Here is a 22,005-nt window from a genome sequence, read left to right as displayed (position 1 = left end):
AAAGCCTTTACATGCATTCACATACTCAACGCTGATTGAATTTTATTACTGTGATCAAATTATATAGTCAAAATATACATGAAATAATTTGAAATATAATTTACATAACACAGGACAGAGTTTTGTTAAACAGAACAAAATTTATGACCATATTTTAATTGCAGCCAAAATACATTCCATGCTCATGATGACAACTTATAATGTAATATAGTGGAGATGGGGCCAGTTGTCACAGGAGAAGGTTTTATTAGGGCTACATTTCAGTAACTGAAAGGTTTTAGTCAAATTTCACAAATGCTTGTTTTTTTCTAGCAGTGGTTTTGTATTTTGGTTTCCAAACACATAGTTAAAACCAAACATAAAATAGAATACTTTTTTGAAATTATATCATTCTAAGAAAAATTCATAATCATCATCATCACCATATTTTTGTAACAGTTAAACAAGTGTAAACAAGTGAACATATTAAAATCACACTGGAATACACAGTGTAGGGTAAATCTGGTACTGATTACAAATTACATAATTTGTGTGGTTTGAGCAAAGTGAGGCATTTACAGTGAGGCGTTCTGGGCCGTCCATGATAAAAACCTATATGAGGTTTTTACAGAAACCACTGGGCAGCTTTTACAGGAACCTCAAGGGCAGCCATGACATGGAGCTTTGTGCAGCCATAGTAGGAACCTCTGGGAAAGCCTTTATATGAACCTCTGAGGCAGCCATGATGGGAATGTTTGGGCAACCGTGAAAGTATCCTCTGGGGCAGCCATGACAGGGTCTTACAGATCAGCCATTACAGGTACCTTAGGGAAAGCCGTGACAGCAGCCTCTTGGCAACCAGAGCAAAAACCTTTAGGTGACCTTAACATTAATCTTTGGGTGGCCATGACAGGAAAATTTTGAGCAGCAGTGGCAGGAAACTATGAGGTTTTTATAGAAACCGCTGGGCAGCTTTTAACAGAACCTCCACGCAGCCATAACATGAGCCTCTGGGCAGCTGTGACAGAAGCATCTAGGTGGTTGTGACAGAAACTGTTGGACAGCTTTTAAACAAACCTCAAAGGCAGCCATGTCATAAAGCTTTGCATGACCATAGCAGGAACATCTGGGAACCCATGGGTCAGCCTTACAGGAAACTTTGGAGCAGCTATGAGAGGAAACTTTGTGGTGGCCATGACAGGAATCTCTGGGTGGCTGTGACAGTATCTTCTGGGGCAGCCATGACAGGAAACTTTAGTGCAGATGAGGCAGACACCTTTTGGGCAGCCATGATTATAGCCTATGGATCAGCCATTATAGGAAACTTTGGAGCTTTCATTACAGGAGCATATGGGCCATTGTAGCAAGACCATCTGGGCAGCCGTAGCAGGAGCCTCTGAGTGGCTGTAACTGAAACATCTGGGCTGCTATGACAGAAGCATCTAAGCAGTTGTGACAGAACCCGCTGGACAGCTTTTACCGAAACCTCAATGGCATCCATGAGAGGGAGCTCTGGGCGGCCATAGCAGGAACCTCTGTGCGCATTTGAAAGAAACATCTGGGTGCCTGTGGCAGGAGACTTTTGGGGAGCACTGATGGGGAGCTCTGAGTGACCGTGGCAGAAATCTCTTTGGTTGGCATACCTGGAACTTCTGGAGCAGCGTGGTGTGGAGTTACTACATCATACTCAGGGGAATGTCTATGAGTGGCCTCAGGGTGGAGAGACAAGGGGATGGTGCAGTCCCATATAGTGGCAAGAAAACTATATACACTACGTACACATCCCTAGGCATACAATATCGCCAGGCACAAATATTTTTGCCTCAAGACAAGCTGCCAGATGCAAACAGGGCTTGCCAGCCTCGCCAGACGCAAAGGCTGGAGGGATGGAGAGGCCACTCACGTCAGCCCGCTAGATGCAAAGCTGACATAAAGAGAAAAGAGGGGGCAGCCTTGACAAGGAACTCTTTCTCAGTTTCGCCATGACTTATGCTGTGACCTGAAACAAAAACAGAAACAAGGGTTATTGTTTAAATACATTACACTTAATACCACATTTAAACACTGTTTAAATATATTTCATCTTGTACCATGTATAGAAAATGTTTAAACAACATAAACAAAACAAATGCACATCATGGAAGGCAACCAGTCTGTGGATTAACAATATGACGTAGAAACATAAAAAAGCTGTATGTACATAGTCTTCAAACTTAACAACAAAAAGACCTGATTCAAAATCTTTAAAATGTAAATGTTATCATTTTAAGTTAATCTTAGACTAAATACCTTAAACCAGTCATGGAGAAGTATCTTCTCCAGACCCATCCGATGCTTTGGCTCTCTTTGCAGAAGAGCCTGAATCAAATGGCTGTATTCTGTGCAGAGAGAGAGACTGATTATTACCATAAACACCTGCCATCTTTAATCATGTTATTCTATGCTGTAAAATATCAATTCAGGTTATAATATCATGAAAAATTCCTGAATTTTCTTTTATGAACCCACTTCATTCAGATGTTACTTTGCTTTCTTTGTTATTTTTTTTAATTGTATTTATTTATTTTTTGTTGCATGATTTAAAATTACAATTGCCTTTCATAATTGTGATGAAGATCTCACCTCTTGACAAGCCAGCCTTTGACCAACACTTGGCCTCCATCATGTGCAGGTCAGTGCCATGAGGATAATACCCACAGACCATTAGGAAGAGGAGCATTCCCAATAACCAGACGGTCGCTGGCTTGCCATTGTACTTGCCCATTGCTGTATATTCAGGAGGGCAGTATTGTTGTGTGCCTATAGGAAAAAGGTTTTGTCAGATGTGTAAATATGTATTTAATGTATCAATTAGCATGCAAGAAATGTTTTGATGCATTTTCCCCCTCTTCAGTACAGTGGTTCCTATTCTATAGAATTTAAAAAGTTAGCTTTGCTCTATCTCTTTTTGTAACATTGTGTCCTAACCAGGTCTTCACTCAAAGCGAAAATGCACAACTGTTGTGGTGTAATAAACAACTATAAGGAGTGGGATTTTTAACCAGTGAGAATTCACTGTGGATGGCAAATGACTGACAAGTGACCATCCTATTGCTCATGGCTTGTTGTCGCTATGGTTGATTTCAACACAAAATCATAAAGAAGTGGAGTTTGCTTGTTTTTTTTACTGTGGTTAGGACATTGTGTAAACCTCACTAGAGTTCAAATCACTTTACTGACACTCATATATACATATCATATACACAAGCGTAATGGTGACATACAAAGACACTTGACATGATTCAAAATGTTCCAAACAACAACTTTGAGAGATAATACTTACCAATGAATGTCATGTAGGCACTCTTCCTAAGAAGGTCCCTGCACCCAAAGTCGATCAGCTTCACGTCCAGGGTGTCGCTGTTGATAAGGAGGTTTTCAAGCTTGATGTCCCGGTGCAGCACTCCACAGTAACAACATATATCAGTAGCTAGCACGGCCTGCCTCATGACAGACCGTGCTAGCCCTTCATGCAGTCTGCCGCCATGGCGCTGCACAAAGTCGAACAAATCCTCACAGGGTGAGGGACGCTCCAGCACCATGATGTAAAATTCAGCCTGCTCCTCCCAATCAAGCAGCTGAATTATATTGGTGCAGCTGGGGCCCTTGTTGGCCATGATGGTCAGAGCCACTTCTATGGGAAGGGGTTCGGGATGATCAGGCTAGAAAAAAGACAATTATTATGATGGTTAGATGGAGGTGGTTTCCCAAAAAAGGATTATGTTTTGGACAAATTTTTGTCAATGGTAGTTTGTATAGTCAAAATCCGTCGAAGTATGTGATTAACGTTCATATAAGATGTTTGAAATTGAAAACAGCAACTGATAGAAGCCTGCATAGGATGCTGATGTACTCCTCATACAAGTTCCTGAAAGTTTCACAGCCACCTGATCAACAATACAAGAAATAGGAATTGGGTGAGAATTAGTTACATTTAAAGTAATTAGAGTGTAGAGGTTATTTCATTTCAGTTATTAATCTTAGGCTGGTAAAGTTTTGTAAATTGAAATTCCAAGCATGCCTTTGTAGAGCTTGTTTGGTCAGTCTAAACAGGTCAAGTGGACATGAGATACACTAAGAGGGCTTGTAAAGAATAGATTGAGATAAAAGGATGAGGATAAGACAGATATTATAATTAAATAAAAATAATACCTTCAAGCCATCCTTACAGTGAACCCCTTCATAGACAGCTCCGAATCCTCCTTGTCCCATCTTCTTGCCAATATGATATCGGATCAAAATGTCTGTTAAAAGATAAATAATTCAGATGACATGACATTTTAAACAGTGACAGCAGTGTCTTGCAGAATGACAGTGACATGCCATATGTCATCTACAACAATATTAAACAACATTTTTTAAACAACAGATTATGTATTGTACTTGTTCCTCAGTCCATTTTTTCATCAGGACAGGAAAGACAATGTCCAGAAGACAACTTAAAAACGGTAGTGATTTATTTGGAGTTGCAGCAGTAAACTCACCCTTAGGACTCTTGTCCACAGCTGTACTGTCCAGCTGTCCTGTCAGAGGACACACAGAATCCCCTGCTGCCCGACAGACTGGACCGTTGTGGACATCCTGGTGGTCTAGAGTGGGAGGGAACTCAGGGTGAGGAGCAGGGTCCTGAAGATCAAAGCCCTCCTCTACTGTGATTTGCTGTAAAGAATTTGGATCTAAAGAGGGGAATAGAAACCAAAAGCTTGTTTTAAACAAATATAATAAATTATTGCATAGTCATAATAAAGGATACTCAAATTTACACTGAAAAAAATCCTGTTAAATGTGTGGTAAAATGGCAAATGTGGCCAGATATTCACTGTTATTTTACAGATAAAAAATATATATTTTATTCGTTTACATAAAGTTGATATACCACTCAATCTGAACTACTTAAAATCTGCCTTGTAGCTTAAAGAATACCATCTGCATTAGATAAAGTTAATCAAAACTGACCTTCACATGAACAATGGCTAATCTATTGACTTATATAGAACAGTGGACAATGATGCACACTCCAATGCAAAACACCATCAACACACGTTGACACTAAAATAACACAATAAACATGACCTAAACAACATAACTGTAACACAAAACACCCCAATATGCAAAGAGGAAATTGAAAAACAGAAAAATTCTGGGTCTTTTGGGAACATCCTTTCATTGTTTTTTCACCATAAGTCAAAGTGCGACTCATATTTTTGAAAAACGTTATTTTAACAATATTTTATTGTAGAGTACGTTTTTTTATTTTTTTATTATTTATTTATTTATTTTTTAAGTATTGTCTAACTAAATATAATATTGTTTTTAACTGTCAATTGTATGGCTTGTCATGCTTTTTACTTTAAAAAAAAAAAACAATTAGTATATTTTTACACATGTATTGTACAATAAAATTGCATATAGGCTATTATCTGTTAATCTAATGTAATTTGTCGTTTTATTAGGCAATATGATAACTTACAGTTTCTTACAGCCAAGTTGCTGGTCTATTTAATTTAAAATAAAATTTTCCCCGTGTATCTGTGAATGTAAGGAGACTCTTTGATGTTTTGATGCTTTTCTCATAATGCCACTGCATATTACCTTCAGGTCTGACCTCAGGTGTGCTCTCAGGGCCCTGGTCCGCCGTCTCACCCGGTATAGAGCTGCTCTCCACCACATAAACTACACCGACAACTAAACACCCTCAAAGAAGCAAAAAAAATAAAAAAATAAAAAAATAAAAAAAATTAAAAAAAAACAATTATAATAATCCAACGACTATATACAACAGTCACATCGAAAAGTTCGAATTCTGATTCTGACGTAATAAACACTTACATCTGCGAATCAGGGAACATCAAAATATCTGCAGTTCAGTCAAGTTAAATAAATAAACACAGATCAGTACTTGAAAAGGGATTTTATTTTTATTTATTTATTTATTTATTTATTTTTTTGCACTGTTCCCACACAAAACACAGTAAAACACATTTAAAAAACATTTGAGAAAATATGCCTAAACTGTGAATATAGCCTAAAGAATGTTAACCTAAAATGTGCTTCATGTGGTAACATCTAAATTAACTGAATTCATTCAAGTACAAAATATTATTTAACATGTCTGAATCAACCTGAATACTTTAGGTTACACCAACAAAACTGATTTGATGGGTTAGATCAGGTAGATCTATATATAAATAGCTCCTTAACAATTGCAAGTTACCACTTTTTACAGGGTATATTGTAAAATATATTTACAGTATATAAATCTATTAGTTATTTTTCCTGACTCCAAACCTAATTTAAGCAAATTTAAGTCCTTTTTCCATCCATCCATCCATCTTCTATTGCCGCTTGTCCTGTGTAGGGTCCTGTGTAGTCCTTTTTGTACATTTTAATAACATAATTATAAAAGTATTGCCAAAAATACATAAAATTTCAGTTTGTAGTCTACAAACATCTATGTGTAAAATGTTTAATCGAATGGATTTTAAAAGAAATTTGACCCTTGAGTACATTTTGCAATATATTCTGAAATGTGAAAGTTTACAAAATATTTTCTATATTGAAAATACATTTTGGCCAGAAAAAAAAGGTATTAATGCATAATTAATTGTAGCTGTAACCATTTTTTCCATCTATTTTATTTTCCTTGTATAGTTCAAAATGAAAATTCAATAAATCTATTTTATTATATAAAAGGCAAAGAAATAAGTCATCTATCTATCTATCTATCTATCTATCTATCTATCTATATCTATCTATCTATCTATCTGTCTATCTGTCTATCTGTCTGTGTGTCTGTGTGTCTGTCTGTCTTTCAATCCCTCCGTCCGTCCGTCCGTCCATCCATCCGTCCATCCATTCATCCATCCATTCACCCACCCACATATCTATCTACCTATAGTATTTGGATGTATAAAAATGAATTAATGTCATTGCATTAGAAAGAAAAAATATTGAAGAAAGTGGTATTTATTTTAAAGAAATACTGCACAAGCATACTTTACAAGGAAAACATTTCACAAAAACAACAACAATAGATATAGTGTTGAAAATGAAAACATGTATTGACATTTTGTGGTTGCCAAGTGTTATGGTTAGGCTTCTTCTAGACTAGACTTACTGTATACTGTAATTTATCTACCAACGTTGATGAAATGTGCCTCTAATCTAATCTGTATCCTCAAATATCTAAAACCCCTCTTTCAAGGAGCATGCTTACTTTTAAACGATAAATTCAGACAAGGGATAAATAATGACATTGGATTTTAAACTAAATGGTTTATCTGAGATTTTCCATTTCCATTTTGCTGTTTGATGTTTTGCATATCATAATTGTAATTGAGATATGTTATGGCATATAGATTTTTAATTAATTCTTTTCAAAAAAAGTTATTCCTCTCAAATCAGTGATTAAAAACAGGCTGAGTTTATGTGCCTTATGTTAACTTTCAAAAATAACCCCACCCTAAGAAATGTGGCAACTTGCCCTGCCCTCCCCTATAAACTAATCATAAAAAAAAAAAATAAAAAAAAAAATAAAAAAATAAATCAGTACACTGGATTTATATCCAGCACATTTAAAATAAAAACAGCATTGTTTTCATACTGACAGACTTATAGTAATAGTAGTAGATGAGCTATTAAAAGTTTCTGATTCAAACTCCAATGGCAATCATTTAATCCACCCTAATGAGAGAATTTACCAAAATATCCATGTCACAGCAGTTAGAATAATTAATAAATTAAAGTATTATTTAAATTAACAACAGTTTAGCTACTATTTATGCAACAGAATTTTGATGTAGAAATATAAATGGTTTATTACATTGTGTGTATGAGTGAATCTGTTCTGAAAAACATGCAGACTAAAAGTTTCAGTGGGTTTCATCCATCATTTCCAGCGGTTGATCCTCCGTAACTGTATGTAAGCAAATGTCATACACACCAGTATAATGCCCAGCAGAGCCACCTGGTTTTGCCAGAAGCCCCACAAACTGTAGTCGATGCCCTGAGATTCCAGATACATCTCTCCTGTCAGACTGAGGGAACAGGACTTAAGTTTTCTTACTGCTTAATTGTAATTAATGTAAATTAAACATGATTTAACTCAGCTTTCTGTAATAATTATTTAACAATAGCATCAGGGATTAAACACAGTTCAAAGAATGAAAATGAACGAAAACTGAAAACAACCTAAATTTTTTGTAGAATGTAACCAAAAACATGAACAAAGTGTTTTTTAATTGTTCTGGAGTGAAAAGTTTATTTTTAAATGCTGATAACCAGTTATAACTGGTTAATTTCGTTTTGATGATTTTATTTGTGAAACCAAAGGCCAAAGGGTTTATCACAGTAAATGTTTGGAACTACACCGCTTCATGTTGCCTGAAAAATTAAACATGTGCTTTAATCTTGAAGGAATCCACTGCATCACATATTTCTTTGCCTAATTGCTCGAATGTCGCATTCTGGGAATGAAGACCTTTTTAACAACTATGTACTGTATAATTATTATATGCTGTATAGGCCTACATGCACGGCTAATCCAGATACAAGGAAAACGTTATTAGAGGTAAAAAGTACATTTCTCAGTTGTTTCCAAGTCTTCACTTATACAGTATGTTATATAGGATGCATTAATTCAGATTTGATGCTGTTGGATTTTGACTGGAAGCAGATCTGTAATTAAAATTACTTAACTGTTAATTAACTGTATGCTTGTTACGATTTCTATGCTGATAAATTCACCACACAGGTAAAAATTAATTTAAAACAAATGAATAAAAAAATCGCTTTTGGTGAGGCAAGTGTTGTATTTTGGGCTAGTTTTTCAACACTGCAATTGGTATTTCACCCACCCCTTTGTGTAGAGTACTGTCATTTAAAAAAGAACATTATTAACCCATCTATTTCTTTTTTTGTTGTTCTAACCTTTTACCATTTGGAAAGGAGGCTGTGTAACTTTTGAACCGGAAGGAAAAAATAACATTTTTGCTCAGAACGAACCGAAATAAAAAAAAACAAAACATTTTGTTTTTAGTCCCTGAATAGCAAAAAGAATATCAGCCATGTGTGGCTATGTGTCATGGTAGAAATTGTACTTGTATCAACCCTCCCCTGTGTTTTTCAAATGAACTTTCACTGAGGTGTCATTAAAATATTTTTAATCTCACCTGTATCCTAATTTCTGTTTATATTTTTAAAAAAGCTTTAATAAAGTTATGTTCTCACCAAATGCATCTTACCTCTGCCTCGCATCTGAATCATTACAACAGCCTTTACCCTGATTTATTGTCATCTCATTTTCCATTACTACAAGTGTTTAATGATTGTTTCATCAACTTACGTAGCATTTCCATTGCGGAAAATTTGCCCTTTCATTTCATTTATTGTCACAGCCTACAACAGAAGAACACAATAATAATCAGCACTGCTTATTTAAACTGATATTGTTTTAATATAGATTGAAAATGTGTGTATACACTTTAAACAAAACAGGTGATATCTCTTTTAAAAAACACTTTACATTCTAATTAGTTTAAATATAAATTAAAGGACTTCTCTAAACATTTTATTCTTCTTACATCTAAACCATATTTGAAGATACTGGTCCACTTGAGCCAGGACAACCAGCTGAGCATGGAGTTCAGATTCACGAGGAACCCTCCAAATACCTGCGAGAGAGAGAGAGAGAGAGAGAGAGAGAGAGAGAGAGAGAGAGAGAGAGAGAGAGAGAGAGAGAGGGTGGGGGGCGGGGGGGTGGGGGGGAAATCAGAAAGTGGGAATTAGAGAAGATGAGAAAGAGAAGGAGAATCACCAAATAAGAGCATATGTGCAAGTCTTTGGATGTTTGGAATCTGACCATCATGAAGACAAATGGCAGAGCGATGAGGACGTTGGCCATGGCGAATGAGCTGACACTGGCACTGACCAGGAAGGCCAAGCTGACTCCTGCCAGACTGACCATTGACATGGTCAATGCAAAGCACAGGAAGGCTGTAAATGCTGGTTTCAACCCTGTTCACACGTTTATGCATACACTTACTGTACATATTTATATTCCATTTGTTAAACAATATGTGTTATTGCAAGTTTTGATGTGCCAGATGTATAACACATTAACAATATATTATGTACATTAGTATTTGTAAATAGGGTGTGTGCTCACCCATCATATAGTACGAAATGCAGGAGAAGATGAAAATCGGTATGATGCGATTTGGTAACAAATCCACAAACACCTTGGACAGGAAATACACAGATGTACGGTAATATCCTCCAGAGTTCTCATGCCTGAAAACACACACAAACAAACATAAAATAAACACATATTATTTGTATTTTTAGGAAGATCCTTTCAGTTATACAACCCCAATTTAGAAAAAGTTGGGACAGGAAGGTAAATTCTATTCACCCTATGATATGACGAAAGCACTACAACAGAAACAAAATGTTTCACCTTGTGAATTTTTTTTTTTTAAATATACACAAATTTCAAATCAGATGATTGCAACATGCTCCAAAAAGTTGAGTTGATTGTTTACCACTCTGTAAAATCACCATTTCTTCTGATAATACTTCTTAAGCGTTTGGGCACTGAAGACCAGACGTTCACAAGTCCATGCAGTAGAGTCCAAATCAAGTCTGAAGTCTTTCTAGGCCAAGTCAAAGTCAAGTCTCAAGTTTATGGTCACAAGTCCAAGTTAAGTCTTAGTTATTTTTCAGCAATAGTTCTTTATCTGCAGCTGGTGAGTTTAATAAACCCTATAAGGCTAATTCAATTTTGAAATATTAAAACTGATTACTTCTAGGGATTGCCTTGTTCATTTATTTAAACTTGATGATATGGTTATCTCACGATGCAGTTTGATATACAATATGAGGTTCACGATTCGATATGATCTTGATTTGATATAATAACTCTTACATGACAAAGTATGACAGAAAATGTTTGAGAAAAATGCACATTATAATTTCTCATCAAAATAAAGTTCTTTAATACACAATATAAATGTGCAAAGTTTATAAAATAAGAGTTTTTCATATACCTTTCTCTATAAGAAAAGATCACAAACAATTAGCCTTAAAAATAGTGGGCTACATTCAGGCTGATAAGGTGCAGAACAAGCAATATAAAAGAAAAGAACCTGTCCTTAAAAGGTATGTGAAGGTGTATCATTTATTTTTTAAGCTGATATGAGGTGTCACTGTTTGAAATAATGTAATAACATTTCTATCAGGAAGACTCACAGACTTGAGTGAAATTTAAGATGACATTTATTTGATGAATATAAAACAGAAATTTAATGTTTCTCTTTGGCGTAAGCCCTGTCTGGCGGTCCGAAGAAGTTGTACTCGGAACTGTCATATCCTGCCGGAGATAGGGGAGGCAGGGGAGAGGAGCCTAACCCCGTGCTGTACGGGACTCAAACTGTGGTGGTGGGGTGGTGGAGGTTGCTGTGTTAGCACACTGCAACAGCAATGTGATAGATTGTGAGCAGACTTATATAGCAATGGCTTACATGTGTTTGCTAGGAGTTACCTAGCTCATGGTGCGATGATGTACAGCTGCTAGTCTTCCCGCTGGAACTATGCTGCGCTTACATTGAGTTTACATTAATTTGTGTAACAAGCGCTAAAATGGTAAGCTACTGTCACTTTAAAAGTTTACACGCACCTTACAGACTTGCACAGGTGTTGCTTTATTCATTAACAAGAGGGAAGTCTCGTTTTGTTTAGCGCATCCGTGCTACTTGTGATCAAAATTCATATTAATTTTTACTTTTTATTCTGACTGTAAAGAACAGAAAAGATATTAGAAGACACATTATTCAATGAAAGTGGAGTGTGTGGATCTCATCTTTGATGTACACACATTACACGGCAGAAATGGTCCATTTTAATTTGAAGCACTTTTCAACAAAACAAGGAAATTTTCCAGGTATTCCAGTTCTTACATTTCTAAAAGCTAAATTCAAGCACTTTAAGCACTTCAAGGACCTTGTGGCAACCCTGTAAACAGTGTAGGAAAAAAAACGCAGTAGGGGTAAAATGAAGTGATTAAGAGATTTTGATGTTTGATGGGTCATTTTGTTCATAAACACATAGACAGAAGAACATTTTTCACAGCATGAAAGCCTGACTTACCTTTTCTGGGTGAGAAAATGTCTAATGAAGTTCTATATAATTGTTCTAGCATCTTTGTTCATCCCATGTGTTTTATATACAACCCCAATTCCGAAAAAGTTGAGACAGTGTTAAAAAAGCTAATAAAAACAAAAAGGAGTGATTTGTAAATTATATTCACCCTTTGCTATATTGAAAGCACTATAACTACACATTACATGATGTTTTTCCTTGTGAATTTCCTCATTTTTTTGAAAATATACAGTAATTTCAAATCAGATGATTGCAACACGCTCCAAAAAAGTTGGGACAGTCGAGTGTTTACCACTGTGAAACATCACCATTTCTTCTAATAACACTTATTAAGCATTTGGGCACTGAAGACACAAGTTTGTTAAGTTTAGAAAGTGGAATTTCCCCCAATCATCCATTATGTAGGTCTTTAGCTGCACAATTGTACGGGGTCTTCGTTACCATATGGTGTGCTTCATAATGCGCCACACATTCTCAATTGGAGACAGGTCAGCACTGCAGGCAGGCCAATCTAGTTGTCTGAAGTTGTCCTGCTGGAAAATGCAGGGACATCCCTGGAAACAACGGTTCTGGATGGCAGTATATGTTGCTCCAACATTTGTATGTTGTATGTCTGCATTCATGGTGTTCTCACAGATGTGCGAGTTACCCATGCCATGGGCACTGACATACCCCTGGCCCAAAGAGACACTGGCTTTTGGACCTGATGCAAATAATAGCTTGGATGGCCCTTTTCCTCTTTGGCCCGGATAACACGACAACTTTGTTTTTCAAAAACTTTTTGAAATGTGGACCCTTCGGACCAAAAAACACAGTTCCAATGTTTTACTTCCCATCTAAGATGAAATCGGCAGCACTTCTGAACAGTGTTCATGAAGGGATTCTGCTTTGCATAGTAAAGTCTTAATTGCATCTGCGGATGCAGCAGCGAGTGGTGTCGACTAACAAAGGTTTACTAAAGTTATTCCAAGCCCATGTTCATGATATCCATTACAGATGAACGCCGTTTTTTAAGACAGTGATGTCTGAGGGATCAGAGATCATGCGCATTCAGAAATGGTTTACATCTTGCCCTTTACACACCGAGATTTGACAAAATTCCTTGAATCTTTTAACTATATTGTGCACTGTAGAGTGTGAAATGCCCCAAATTCTTCCAATTTGTCTTTGGGGAACATTGTTCTCAAAGTGCTGGATTATTTGCTGAAGCATCTGTTGGCAAATTGACAACTCTCGAATGATCCTTGCTCTTGAAGGACTAGGCTCTCTTTTGGAGGCTCCCTATATACTATGACACGATTGCCTCACCTGTTTAACATCTCCTGTTTCACATCGTCTTGTTATTTCAACTTGTTGAATTGTTATTAGCCTTAAATTGCCCGTCTCAACTTTTTTGGAGTGTGTTGCAATCATCTGATTCGAAATTACTGTACATTTTCAAAAAACAATGAAATTCACAAGGAAAAACATATAATGTGTAGTTGTAGTGATTTCAATATGGCAAAGGGTGAATATAATTTACAAATCACTCCTTTTTGTTTTAAATTAGCATTTTTCATACTGTCCCAACTTTTTCGGAATTGGGGTTGTACAGCATTCCATTTATTGCTATTTTGTATTTGAATCCAAACGTTATGATAAAGGGTGTTTAGAAGCGAAGATTTCAATTAATTAATGAATCATTCCATTGTGTTGGTTCTTTTGAATCAACTATACCTACTACGAAAAAGAACCGATCTACTGGTTCCTTTCCCTGAACATTCACTTTCCACTCTCCTAAAAAAGGAGGCAAGTCTCCCTAAAACTGGTTGACTTTGACTTTCCAGACATTCCTGGTTTTGTTCAGCCATTTTGGTTGAAAGGAATTTTAGTTGCAGTTACATCTGCTGGCCACTGGGTGTAAGCCTATGGAGTGATGCAGTACCTACTATGAGAAAGAACAGATCTGCAGGAATGAGTCAGACAGCTCTTACAGGGAGAATGAGTGGTGGCTGCGGTGCCTCTTCACTATATCCCAGACATTTTTCCTGTTCAAGGGATATGTTAAAAATGCATTGAAACATGCTAATGACTTCTGTTTTTCATGAGTCTCTGATCTCAAGTCCAAGTCAAGTCTCAAGTCAATTGTTAAGAGTCCGAGTCGAGTCGTGAGTCATTTTTTTTGCGACTTAAGTCTGACTCGAGTCTGAATCGCATACTCGAGTTTCCATCTCTGCTGAAGACACAAGTTTGGTAAGTTTAGCAAGCTGAATTTTCCCCCATTCATCCATTGTGCAGGTCTTCATCTGTGCAATTGTATGAGACTGCCATATTGTGCGCTTCATAATACACCACACATTTTCAATTTGTGACAGGTCAGGACTGAAGGCAGGCCAATCAGATGCTGATAACAGCTTTGATGGTCTTTTTCCTCTTTGGCCCGGAGAACAAGAAAACTACTTAAAATGTGCACTACTTAAAAAGCACGATTCCATCTCAGATGAGACAGAGCCCAGAGAAGTCGGCGGCGCTTCTGGACAGTGTTGATGTAGGGCTTCTGCTTTGCATAGTGAAGCCTTAACTCTCATCTGTGGATGCAGCAGCGAATGGTGTTGACTCACAAAGTTTTACCGAAGTATTCCCGAGCCCATGTCATGATATCCTTTACAGATGAATGATGGTTTTTAAGATGGTGACGTCTGAGGGATCGGAGATCACGCACATTCAGAAGTGGTTTTCCAGCAGGACAACGGCAAACCACATACTGCTCAGATTACAAGTGTACGGCTGCATAAGCAGAGAGTGCGGGTGCTAGACTGGCCTGTCTGCTGTTGTGAGCTGTCTCCAATTGAGAATGTGTGGCACATTATGAAGCGCAAAATGCGGCATCGAAGGCCTCGTACAATTGCAGTGCTGAAGACCTGCATTATGGTTGAATGGGGGAAAATTCTGCTTGCTAACTTGTGTCTTCAGTGTCCAAATGCTTAATAAGTGTTATTAGAAGAAATGGTGATGTTACACAGTAGTAAACACTTGAATGTCCCAACTAATTTGGAGCATGTTGCAATCAACTGATTTGAAATGTGTGTATATTTAAAAAAAGGAAAACATCAAATAATGTGTTGTTGTAGTGCTTTCAACATAGCACAGGGTGAATAGAATTTACAAATCACTCCTATTTGTTTTTATTAGCATTTGCCACTTCAGTTGAAAAAGATGAATATATGAATATATCTGAATATATCAATTATAATCATAACTTGAGTATATCACACTCACACAAAGATCGCTCTTTCGTTGATGAAGAGCTCCACTGCTGACAGGTTCCCAAACACCATGTTGATGATGAGAAAAAAGAAAGCTCCAATCCTACACACACACACACACACACACACACACACACACACACACACACACACACACACACACACACACACACAATATTGAAACAGTAATGAAGAACTCCACACTGAACTCTTTACAACATTTAGAATGTAACTTAGAAACATACATTTTGAGTTAGCCTTCTTATTTTCATCAAAAACCATCTATCTCTTAATTGTCTGTTTTCCGGGAATGGAAAAAGCCTGGGCTGATAAAAATAAAACTATGCACCAGTAAAAAGTGAGCAACTTTTTTTTTTTTTTTTTTTACATGTTTTTCAAAACAGCCAGAGAAACATAAAAAAGGATGGATGGACACTTGGAAGGACAGAGGGATGGACATATGGATAAGATGATTAGATGAATGGACAAACAGACGGATGGACAGACAGACAGACAGACAGACAGACAGATGGATACCTGTTCTGTAAGGCTTCAGGAAGACTAGAAGGCATTTGAAAGTATATGAGGCCTATCAGCAGTGCACAAAAGATGTTCAGAGCCATCTGTGCATATGACGTCTGAGGATTCCTGACAACATTCAGCACTGTCCTCCAACACACCACCTTTAACTACACACAAATACGCAAATTTTTAAAGACAAGTCCACCGGTCGACAAATGTACAGTATGCAGACCCAAACACACACACATGCAAACAGAAGACATAAAACCACTTAAGAGACATGGTTTATGACTGGCTCTATATTTTATATTGTGTAATATCAGCAATTACCTGATAGCAACTGTGAGCCAAAGCTGAACACCAGGTCAAGGAAACCCAAAGCAGGTTAACTATTTACTCTCTCACACACATCCACACATGCTCAAAGACCTTCTTCTTATGACACTTACCTGGTAGAAAAAGGATGTGGCATAGGATGGTGTCTTGCTCTTGGCTCCAAATGAGGAATCTATTGAGCCTGTGATACTCTTCAGCTCTTCAGTGACAGCATCGTAGTACTGAGATTCCCTGTAAAGCTCTGCTAATGACTTCTCTAAAAAACAGAGAGACTCCTGGTCATTATCTAACAATATCTTAATATCAACTGTGTTATGTAACTTAAAGCCTCAGTTTCAAGTCAATAAGTTATGCATGGCCCAGCAGTATGAAGACAGATATATACTCTGTCTGTATTTACCTGTTGGCACTGAAGGAGAAGTCTCCCCATTTGTTATGTCCAGAAAGAAATCAGCAGGGTTGTTGAAGGCCTCGCACGTATAACCTAATCAATAGAGGAGAAATCCACATCATTACAACACTGTGCAAATGGTCAACAACATTGATAAATAAAAGTATTTCAGTAAGTGCAATAAAGTATGAACATCAGAAAATATCAACCATAAATATTATTGTGCTATTAGATAGTTATAAGGTATAATTAGGCATTAGGTAGCTATTATCCGCTTACTGAATAATTTTAAGCAACAAATAAGTATTTTGTGGCATTGTAAAAGCTATTTAATATTAGTATATAATAATATATAATGCAAATGCTTATATAATAATGTAAAAATAATTATATTACATATTTTTACATTATTTTTTTTACATATAATTATTATAATAATTATAATACTGTAATTATTATTATTATATCTATTTTTGTTTAGATTTTTTTATACTCCAGCACTGTTTATTTTATTATTTTTCCTATTTTACTGTTCACATTTCTCTTGGTTTTATTTTATAATAAATAATAAATGTTAAAAACAAAATATATATATATTGTTGAAACAATGTTATATACTTTTATAAATAATAATAAATTAATTAATAAATACATACCATACATACATCATATTTATTTATGGGTCTCTTAATAAAAAATAATTATAGGCTAATAAAAACATATCAATTAATTAATTCATATACAAAATAAATAATAATAGGCATAACTAAAAATGTCGTGGTTGTATTACGAGACAATGATTATTGAGTACTTTAATATATACCATAGTACTATATGATAACTATATTCATATATCATGCTATCAAGATGGTTCAGTGTCCGAAATAACATAATACTATGGTATTGTTTTGTATGAGATCTGGGAGTCATTGCTTTAATAGTTATAATTTGATCAATATGCAATCCATGACACATATGAATGGATATTACTTAGACTCTGGAAGTAGTCCATGGCTTTGTCTGCAGGGCCAACATAAACTGTCTCTCCTTTATGGAGCAGTGTCAGGTGATCAAACAGCTTGAAGATGGAGTAACGTGGCTGATGGATAGAGAAAACTATAGTTCTACCACCCTGTGATAACCTGAAACACAGAGTGAAAAAGAGAGGGGTTAGATGTGATAAGATAGGCATAAAGATCACATAAGTTCTGGTTACTGAACAACAGGTTATGTAGGCACAATATTTGAGCCTGTGTAAATGTTCACAATAAGTCGGGACAATGGAGTGTTATTAGGGGCACGAGCACATACTTGTGCAAGAGAGCAATGATGCTGTTTGCTGTGTTGGAGTCGAGGCCTGTGGTTGGCTCATCCAGGAACAGAAGAGTAGGAGATGTTATGAGCTCCATACCAATGCTACAACGTTTCCTTTCTCCTCCTGATACACCTCTTATAAACTCTGTCCCAATCTGGAAAAAGAAAAATGGGGAGCAAGGGGGAGTGACTGTCATTGTTGTTATTGACAAAAGCAGCAAAAAGATTATGAAAAAACCTTTGGTTTGCTGTTGGTTTCATACATTTTTAACTACTTTTATAACATTATATGACTCTAAATGTCAGGTTATGTCTCCATTAAGTAAAATGTAATAGCATTTTTTCTTTTTTTCTTACAGCCTGAACACATGCGCGTATTCACATCCTAATCATTCACAAATATCATTAGTGTCTGAATCATTAATATGATTATCTTGGTTATACAATCTGAAATATAAACAAAGCTTGCTATGTCATAAAAGGTCAAATTATCAGATTTTTAAGAGATTTACTGCCCTCACTGACTGGGTCTACAAGGGTCCTCTCTATGACATAATTTCCTATTCTTGTCACATGACAACAAAATCACTTCCTGCATGTTTCTGACACCACACTGACTTTGATTTGGCACAAAGTTTTTTTTATATTAATAATATTTTAAATCAGAACTGCTTCACTACTTGTACTTTTTAAGAATGATCAATAAAAGATTATGCCAAACAACTAATATTTCCCTCCCATAATTTCAGTTTTTATGAGAATTTTCATTGCAACAATCTCAGGACAGTTATTCCTTGTCATTTTTTACCTACCCCACAAAATAAATAAATAAATAAATAAATTATATATATATATATATATATATATATATATATATATATATATATATATATATATATATATATATAAGATTTTAATTAAGAAATTGAAAAAGAAAAAGTGTTATTTTTTAAATAAATGAATTTTTATTGAATTTAAAAATATGTTTTTTTAAATAAATAAAAAAAAAAAAAAAAAAAATATGACATTGTCATTGACCCAATAGCATTTGATCCAATGTCATGTCATTGACCCAATAACATTTGTGTCCAACCTTAGTGTCTGCACAGTCCTCCAATCCAAGCTCTTGAATGATGCTCTCAATTTTTTTCTTCTTATCAGTGGTGGAATACTTTTTCCTTGGCAACCGCAGATTTCCAGAGAATAAGAGATTCTCTCGCACAGTCAGAGTGCCCATCAGGATATCATCCTAAAAAAGTGAGGGAGAAGGAGAGACAGACAGACAGACAGGGAGGCAAGGAGCAAGGAAAATGTTGAAAATCAAACCAAATAAATAAATAAATACGAATTCATTTGGAACTCAGCAAAAAAATGTCCAGAACAGGCAAAGGTCAAGACCCTTTTTCAGATTACAAATCATAGGCCTTCCCTCATGATGCATAATTGCACACATTATAATGACTTACTAAACAGAAAGATTTATCATTCTCACCTGTACAACATAGGCGGACATGAGCCGTAGCTCAGAGGTCACAGCCTTGTTGTCAACTAGAACTTGACCAGAACGCAAACCACGAGGATCCTTCCTACCAGCAATCACATCTAATAACCTACACATACGAATAAAGGTTAAACATTGTGCATGGTTGCCAGTATGCTTTCAATTGTAGATGTTCTTTTATTTTGTTTTGGTGAGTGTCTTACGATGTTTTGCCGCTTCCTGTTGCACCCATGATTGCGTTCATTCCTGTCTTCATGATTCCACTGAAACAGGAAAAACAATACAGTCTTCAAGTTTAAGTGCACTGGGAAATGGTTTGTCAAATTCCCTCAAATATGCTTTATATGGTGAGATATAAATTACCTGGTTTTATTTAAGTCAAATATATTATTCAATATGACTGAATAAATCTGACTTTGTTACACCAATGAGAATAATTGTTAAGGGTTAGATCAGGTAACTTGCTCCTTAAGGAAACAACAGCGTCCTGTGTTTTTTATTTTATATTTTTATTGTAAATTTTTTTACGATAAGGAGCCATTTCTACCTGTTCTGACCATTAGAAATACTGCATTTAGTGTTACCCAGTCATGTTAATTCAGTCATAAAGGGATAGTTCACCCAATAATGAAAATTCTCCAAAAAGCACATAAAGGCAGCATAAAAGTAATCAATATGACTCCAGTGTTTAAATGTGTTCTGAAGCGATCCCATCGGTTTTGGGTGAGAAACAAACCACAATATAACTCCTTTTTCACTACAAATCTTGACATCAGAAGTCACTTTTGTGATCATGATTTCAAGCTCGATTACACTTCCTAGTGGCATCTAGCGCTCTGAATATGCATCAAGCACCAGGAGGTGTAATTGAGCTTGAAATCATGATGGTGCCTAGAGACTGCAATGGCAAGAGGTACAGTAAAAGTGGAGTTATATTTTGGTCTGTTATCACACTTCAGAAGACTTTGATTTACCCACTGGTGTCTTATGGATTACTTTTATGCTGCCTTTATAAGCTTTTTGTAGCTTCAAACTTTTGGTCACCATTTACTTGCATTGTATGGACCTACAGAGCTGAGATATTCTTCTAAAAATCTTCCTTTGTGTTCTGCAGAAGAACGAAATTCATACACATCTCTAATGGTATGACGGTGAGTACATGATGATTGATTTTTAAATTTTTTGGGTAAACTATCCCCTTTGACTTGATATGTCCAGTTAATTTAGATGTTACCATATGAAGTACACTTTTTACATGACAACATAGTTTGCAGTGTATGGAACAAGCTAGCTATTTATGTAAAAAATATATTTAATTATAAAATTATAAAATATTGTTTGGGAATGTAAATAAATGGAAACTATGGAAATAAAGTATTATTGGTATTACATTTGGTCACATTCTTCTGTTCTGACATGTAAAAAGAACCATCACGGCTCAGACATTGTAAGCAGGTGCTTGCTGTATTCAACAAAAAACAATGATACACAGTCTTGGATATGTATACTCTTTGCACCTGTTTTCATTCTTATCCTTAAATGTTTGAACTCTAAACATACTTTTGGTGATATTTTCAAAAATATTTGTTCAAGAAAACATTCTTGCGCAGATTGAAATGCAATGAAGTACTCTCATAAAGACACAGATATGCATATCAAAAATCTCTGGCACGCTCAGCATCTAGACAATTGATGTGAGTATCAGACTGATCTGCAATCTACATTTGACTGTCTCCGTTGCAGTGTGATGTAAATTATAGAACAAGGTGTATGTGATATTAAAATTCTTATGAAATATGATGTGACAACTGCTGCAGAATTTCAACACCAGCAACATTTGCTTAAAACGCACACGCAATCACTTACCTGACATTTTTAAGGATGTCTCTCTCAGGTCCTCTTTTGCGGCATGGTCCACGACTTTCTCGAACAAAGTAGTGAATGTTCTGGTATGTCAGAGTTGGGCCTGGTACCTTTACACACACCTTTGTGTCATCACCTTCCCCAGGGGGAAACACTTTCATCTGACATGCATTCATGGAGCAAGAAAGACTAAAACCAAATAAAGGAGAGAAGAAATGCAAAAGTTCAAGGTGGAACGAATATTCAAGAGTATATTGAAGCTCCACCCTTTTAGGGCCTTACTTATGACATAAATTACAAGTAAAGCCACAGGTCACAGTGAGAACAACAGTCAAAGTCCTTCTGAGGGATTGTTTGCATGTGCAGGCATACGTAACACTGCATAACACCTTCACTTAGGGCCCAATCTTTGCTCTCAATCTTAATGTATGTGTACAGACACATGAAAATAAATGATTGCTGTGTCATCAAATGTAATAAATGTGGACTACCATGCGTTACTCAACTGCTCCAATATAAATGTTCATTATGCACAACAATGCTTCTTTACAGCATCATCTTCAATAAACACCTGTCTATTAAAATGTGTTAAATCAATGCATTCCTCCCGTGTATGTTATCTTGTTTTGTTTTAATTTCATTTTGGGGTCATGGTGAAT

At 36.0% G+C, this 22,005-nt stretch overlaps 2 protein-coding genes across 2 annotated transcripts; both read right to left on the bottom strand.

Annotated features, from left to right (window-relative positions):
- Positions 1-1,907: 1,907 nt before the first annotated feature.
- Positions 1,908-5,688, bottom strand: LOC127445566 (serine/threonine-protein kinase pim-1-like). Its single transcript, XM_051705716.1, has 7 exons — positions 5,611-5,688; positions 4,503-4,677; positions 4,171-4,262; positions 3,302-3,680; positions 2,602-2,778; positions 2,269-2,357; positions 1,908-1,978 (listed from the first exon to the last, which is right to left on the bottom strand). Exons 1-7 carry the CDS (start codon positions 5,686-5,688, stop codon positions 1,967-1,969), a joined length of 1,002 nt encoding a protein of 333 aa, XP_051561676.1. The 3' UTR covers positions 1,908-1,966.
- Positions 5,689-7,879: 2,191 nt separating this feature from the next.
- Positions 7,880-21,522, bottom strand: LOC127445426 (broad substrate specificity ATP-binding cassette transporter ABCG2-like). Its single transcript, XM_051705494.1, has 15 exons — positions 21,350-21,522; positions 19,687-19,746; positions 19,475-19,592; positions 19,076-19,231; positions 17,980-18,137; positions 17,659-17,810; positions 16,678-16,761; positions 16,391-16,533; positions 15,957-16,108; positions 15,433-15,522; positions 10,184-10,308; positions 9,878-10,032; positions 9,600-9,689; positions 9,362-9,414; positions 7,880-8,054 (listed from the first exon to the last, which is right to left on the bottom strand). The coding sequence occupies exons 1-15, from the start codon at positions 21,520-21,522 to the stop codon at positions 7,907-7,909; spliced, it is 1,857 nt and encodes a 618-aa protein (XP_051561454.1). The 3' UTR covers positions 7,880-7,906.
- Between the last annotated feature and the right edge of the window lie 483 nt (positions 21,523-22,005).

The sequence above is a fragment of the Myxocyprinus asiaticus genome, chromosome 8, assembly GCF_019703515.2.
Source record: "Myxocyprinus asiaticus isolate MX2 ecotype Aquarium Trade chromosome 8, UBuf_Myxa_2, whole genome shotgun sequence".
Taxonomy (NCBI): domain Eukaryota; kingdom Metazoa; phylum Chordata; class Actinopteri; order Cypriniformes; family Catostomidae; genus Myxocyprinus; species Myxocyprinus asiaticus.
The sequence above is the reverse complement of the archived record's forward strand: the minus strand, read 5'-3'. Positions and strand labels throughout refer to the sequence as shown.

Coding starts and splice junctions, on each gene's coding strand:
- LOC127445566 (XM_051705716.1), bottom strand. CDS start 5,688: ATGTGGTGGAGAGCAGCTCTATACCGGGTGAGACGGCGGACCAGGGCC. Junction 4,678..5,610: donor ACCTGAGGTCAGACCTGAAG/GTAATATGCAGT, acceptor AATTCTTTACAG/CAAATCACAGTAGAGGAGGG. Junction 3,681..4,170: donor ACTGTAAGGATGGCTTGAAG/GTATTATTTTTA, acceptor TCTTTTTTCTAG/CCTGATCATCCCGAACCCCT.
- LOC127445426 (XM_051705494.1), bottom strand. CDS start 21,522: ATGAATGCATGTCAGATGAAAGTGTTTCCCCCTGGGGAAGGTGATGAC. Junction 17,811..17,979: donor ATCATTGCTCTCTTGCACAA/GTATGTGCTCGT, acceptor TCTGTGTTTCAG/GTTATCACAGGGTGGTAGAA. Junction 16,109..16,390: donor CCACATCCTTTTTCTACCAG/GTAAGTGTCATA, acceptor ATTTGTGTGTAG/TTAAAGGTGGTGTGTTGGAG.